At 47.8% G+C, this 5,282-nt stretch overlaps 1 protein-coding gene across 2 annotated transcripts in view; it reads left to right on the forward strand.

The window, feature by feature from the left end:
• The first annotated feature begins 1,427 nt into the window (after positions 1 to 1,427).
• The window catches only part of PPP3CC (protein phosphatase 3 catalytic subunit gamma), a 27,180-nt gene continuing 23,325 nt past the window's right edge, over positions 1,428 to 5,282 (forward strand). For both annotated transcript variants that reach the window (XM_014522391.2, XM_014522392.2), the window contains exons 1-2: positions 1,428 to 1,625; positions 1,892 to 2,016. In XM_014522391.2, coding sequence (XP_014377877.1) covers positions 1,598 to 1,625; positions 1,892 to 2,016 — 153 coding nt within the window. In that variant the 5' untranslated portion in view covers positions 1,428 to 1,597. The remainder of the gene's footprint in view (positions 1,626 to 1,891; positions 2,017 to 5,282) is intronic.

Here is a 5,282-nt window from a genome sequence, read left to right on the forward strand (position 1 = left end):
TTTAACCTACGCGCTTAGATGCTGCAGAGATGGAGGTTGTAGAAAGCTGAAGCTTGATGTATGAGAAAATACATGGTTATTTAGGAAGTTTTGAAAAGGAAATAGACTCTAGGCCCTGAGACAATCTCTGTGCTGCATCTTGGCGATAAGAGAGGGAAATGTCCATAGCCATGTATTGTGGCGGTTTTAGCCTTAGCTGGGACACTTTGATGTCTGCTTGATGGGACTTTACCTCCAGCCTCCCTTTCTTGCTGTTGCCAGAACCCCTACAGGAGAATGTCCTTTTGGAACTAATTTTACAGGAATTAGATGCATTGTAGCCTTTTAAATATCATGCAACAGTCATTTTGCCCTTATCCTTTTTAATGTATCCGGACACAAGTGAGGGGAGACGAGCAAGTCAAATGTTTCTCATTTTTCAATAACTCATGAGAAATCTCCTTTCCACCTTTCAGATCCTTCCCCTAGCCCATAATACAGTCACCTGGCATGAACAGGTTTGAATAAATCCTTTCTAACCACATTTTGAAAACTAGGCAAGGCATCATCAGCAAGATAGGCCCAAATACCACAGCAGTGAGTGCCTTGGGTTATGGCCAAACCGACATGTTACAGGGAGGCAAGCTAGGGTGTGAATTCACAGTACTTTAGCTTAGCCTACTTCCGGCTAACTTAGTCATCTTGCACTTGCCTCTGAAAGTAAGGGTGCCTGCTCAGACAGGCACTGCAGAGTAGCTAATGGTTGTAAATTCACACCCAAGCTGGTCTCTCCATCATGCGTTCGTGTTGCCATACCCTTAGAAACATGTGCAACAAGTGTGAGATGTCATCCTGACTAGCCAAGTGCTGGGCCTACAGTTGAGCCTGTGTAAGATGCTTTGGAAAAGGTCATGTGCTGAATGAAGTGCAATGTTCTCTTGTTGGGGGGAAGAGGCCGCTTCTGCTTTGTGAATTTGTGCTTTGCAACTTCCTTATAAGCCATATTTGTTGAACTGCTAGCCTTAACCCTCTTCTCCTTAGCTTGAGGTTAATTGCTGCCGTGAGGAAACAGCCACGTTTGCGCAGTCCCTTTGCTTTTCCCCAGTATTTGCAATTGTAACATTGACCAGCATCTTAGTGGTAAATGTCCTTTGCTGAAGTCAGGAACCGCTTTGTTTCCTCCCGTTCCTTGTAGTTTTTCCCTATCCATGGACATGCATACATTTTGTCTGGAGGTATGGCTTTTTTGTGTGCCATGAGGTGAAGTGTTAACTAAACCAGCAGCCTAAGATTGCTGCCGTTGCATTTGTCGTGCAAAATTGTCGTGAAACAAACGCTTTTGAATGTGAGTTTGGCTCTGTGCTCTGAACAGAAATCTCCAGCTGAAATGCTAGTATAAGACTTTGCCTCCAGAGAGGCATGTTGCTAACTTTTCTTTCTGTTTCCAGCTGTCCCATTTCCACCCACGCAACGGCTCACGCTGAAGGAAGTGTTTGAAGATGGGAAACCCAGGCTTGATGTCTTGAAGAGCCACCTGGTGAAGGAAGGGCGCCTGGAAGAGGATGCAGCACTAAAGATCATCAATGATGGGGCTGCCATTCTGAGGCACGAGAAGACGATGATTGAAGTGGAGGCTCCAATCACAGGTCAGAGAGAGCAGGAATCAGAAATGAGGCCTTTCTAGAATTGCAAGCTGCCAAAAGTAGCAGATGCTGATCTGCTGTGTGTTCTTACTGCCAGAGTACAGGCAGCAGGGTCTTTAACTTGCCCTAACTCCCAAAAGAGAGAGGATTTGCATAGCATAGATTGAGTTTGCTTAGGTCAGAGTGAAGCCATGCTCCCTGTTGCTGCTGTGACCTTTCTTTTCTTAGCTTGTAATTCTGTCCCTTTTGTGTTGTTCTTTTCCCCTTAGTGTGTGGTGACATTCATGGGCAGTTCTTTGACCTGATGAAGTTGTTTGAAGTTGGAGGATCACCCAATAACACTCGCTACCTCTTCCTGGGAGACTATGTGGACAGAGGCTACTTCAGTATAGAGGTGACAATTAAATCTGAGCTTTTGGGGTTTGGCATGTTACAGATTGAACTAAGCCTAACCAAATTCCTGTCTTGTACACCATTCTTGCATGCAAAAAAAAGTCACATCCTAACCTGTGTCTTTGCAGCACAAGTTAGAAAAGCATTGACCAATAGCAGGACCGTCCATATGGTACAAGCTGGATGTTGTGCCCTCATTATGTAGCCACAGAGCCAAACTCTTTGTTTTTAATCTGTAGCAGTAACGTCACCTGCAACTGTCGGAGTTGGAGCAGGAGAAGGGAACCCAGGTCACTCCCTTGTTGCCCATAATGTGCAGGGGAGAGGTGAGCAAGCTTCTGGGGTTTTTCCCAGTAGGGGAAGGAGTGAGATGAGATGAGCTAACAATCCGTTTTCTTTTATGTGGCCCCCTTAAAATGATTGGTGTTGCATCCACAAAGGAGGATTTTGCCCTGCACTGGGGCCTTAATGGCCCACACAGTGATCAGTGCAGTGTCCTCTGGCTTCACATCCAACTATGGAGCATCAGCATGATGCCTTACTGCAGTAATAACTGTGTCCCATTTCTGATTTTAGCCCTCTCTCCAGGCTTTGGTGGCTCTTGGTAGTACCATTTACTGACCGAGTAGTCTCACAGCTTAGAGACAGTTGAGAAATGTGGGCCTTAAAGGACAGAGTAATTGATCAGTGGCAGCTGCTACCTCTCTGAACAGTCACTAGGAACTGAGGGACTCTTTGCTATGTGGAATTTCTTTTAGTAAGCACCATCAGCTAGAAGGGATTGCAATCTTTCTTTCTCTCCATGAAAGCAGAGGTGATTAGTAGAGAAATGCTGATTTTAGGTAGAGACAGTATGACAGGTGACGTGAGACAGGCAAAGGTCCTAACAGATGGCAAAACTAATGGTGCTGGGCCTTGTGGGCCTTGCATTCTAAAGGTAAGGCCATAGAAGCTGCAAGGCTATTTCAGCTAATATCACAGGTGAGAACAAAAGGGCAGAGCCCACAGCAAACAAGGAGCCGATGTCTGTATGCACAGATCAGCTAGGAGTCAGGTCAGCAATGGGGACAGCTAGTATAAATAGGGGAGCCCCCTTCCCCTCCTGTGTCCCTAGAGGTACTTGAAGTGGCCTGAACGGGGTACCCCAGACAGACGGCCTTCTTTTACCCTGTATTCGTATGCACTGACTAAAAGCCAAGGGAGGATTCTGAGCTCTTGCAGTGATAGAGGACCCGCTGATGCTGGAGAGGCCGGTAAGCTGTCTTTACAGCTGGTACGAGGACCTCTGCATGGCACCTCCAGAGGGGAGCTGGAGTAGGAGGAATTTGCCTAGGCCTGCATAAAACAGTTTGGTTTGCGTACACACCTGTGTTCAGGATGTAAATGTGTTCCCCTGCTGGGGTTCTGTTGAATGCCAGCTTAGTCACTCTGAGATGAAGAATATTTAGTTTTGCAGGGAAAACCTTAACACAGGATCCTTGGATTCTGAGGTCTATAAACAATGCTTCATATGTTCTACAGGGCATGGACTATAAGGTGGGTTCCCCCCACCCATATACATGTGGGCTGGGCTGGGCTGTCCAGCTTGACAGGAGGATTAAGCACTTAAGCCCGGATCCACAAATCAATTTAGGCACCTAAACGCTCTTTGGCTAGAGGCCTGTGCGCTGAAATACTGTGGTGACTGGCGCTATATAGACTCGGCATGTGAGAGCCTGTTGGGACTAGGGTTGCAGTTGTGCAGCAGGAATGGAAGCAGGGAAATTGAGCCTCTTTGGTGAGCAGGCTTGATTGGCGGAAATCTTGTCACAGGGCGGGGAGCCTAAAAGGGCTGGTGGGTTAGTGAAAGTTTGCCTGTTGCAGCCTCCATTCAGACCTAACATATTTCCAATGCTGGAGGCATGTGTAAAATGACCCCGATTTTTTTTTTTTCATTTTCAGAGCCATTTGGGACAGCTGTTCTTTGTGAGCTGTCAGCATGAAGCCCTTTCATGGCATTCTTGACCCTTCTCTCCCTTTGAGTCCGCAGGGGAGATAAAGCTGTGAAGCTTTCTATTTCCCCACAGAGCAAACATTGATCTTTCACGAAGCTGGGTGGGCTTTGATTAGTACACGTGGGGGCTGATCCAAATGTCACTGATAAAACAGAATATAGAAGGCTTGCTTCCCTTGTGCTTATCGATGTGTGCCTTTTTTCCCCCACCTACTGCACAGTGCAGGCTCTGCTTTTAAAGAGAGTCCCACTTTTGTGTGTAACAGACTGTAACATTGCCGGTTTCTACAGTGAAATGGCAGCAGTTCAGCAGATAACCGAGATGATAGCTGTGGGCAAAGAAGTGGCTCATTAGCAAAGGGGTTCATCCGGTGTCTATATGATGTGGGGCAAGTGCAATTTCTACTGTGCAAGCCCAGTGGCTGCTGGGTTCAAAATGCCAGCCACTGTGATCTGAGAGGCTTGAGTGCCATAGTTTTGGCAGGCCTCGTCTCTTCAGGTGGTGGTTCATAGATTTCATAGACATTAGGGCTGGAAGGGACCTTGGAAGATCATCGAGTCCAGCCCCCTGCCCAAAGGGCAGGAAGTCAGCTGGGGTCATAGGATCCCAGCAAGATAAGCATCCAGTTTCATCTTGAAGGTGTTCAATGTAGGCGCTTGAACCACCGCCGGTGGCAGGCTGTTCCAGACCTTGGGGGCTCGGACAGTAAAGAAGTTCTTCCTTATGTCCAGCCTGAAACGATCTTGAAGTAGTTTGTGACCATTCGACCTCGTCATCCCTTGGGGCGCTCTGGTGAACAAACGTTCCCCCAGATGCTGGTGGTCACCCCTGATAAACTTGTAGGTGGCCATCAGATCACCCCTGAGCCTGCGCTTTTTCAGGCTAAAGAGCCCCAGGGCTCTCAGCCTGTCATTGTAGGGTCTGCTTCCCTGACCTCTGATCATGCGCGTGGCTCTTCTCTGGACTCTCTCAAGCTTCTCCACATCCTTTTTGAATTGTGGAGCCCAAAACTGGACGCAGTACTCCAGCTGCGGCCTCACTAAGGCCGAGTACAGGGGGAGAATGACGTCCCGGGATTTGCTTGAGAAGCATCTATGGATGCAAGCCAGCGTTTTGGTCGCTTTACTAGCCGCCGCATCGCATTGCAGGCTCATGTTCATCTGGAGGTCAATGATGACCCCCAAGTCTCTTTCTTCCATAGTGCTAGCCAACATAGCTGGGCTATGATGCTCGCCAGCTCCTTGAGTACCCTGGGGTGAAGATTGTCAGGGCC

Source organism: Alligator sinensis, unplaced genomic scaffold (assembly GCF_000455745.1).
Source record: "Alligator sinensis unplaced genomic scaffold, ASM45574v1 scaffold722_1, whole genome shotgun sequence".
NCBI lineage: Eukaryota > Metazoa > Chordata > Crocodylia > Alligatoridae > Alligator > Alligator sinensis.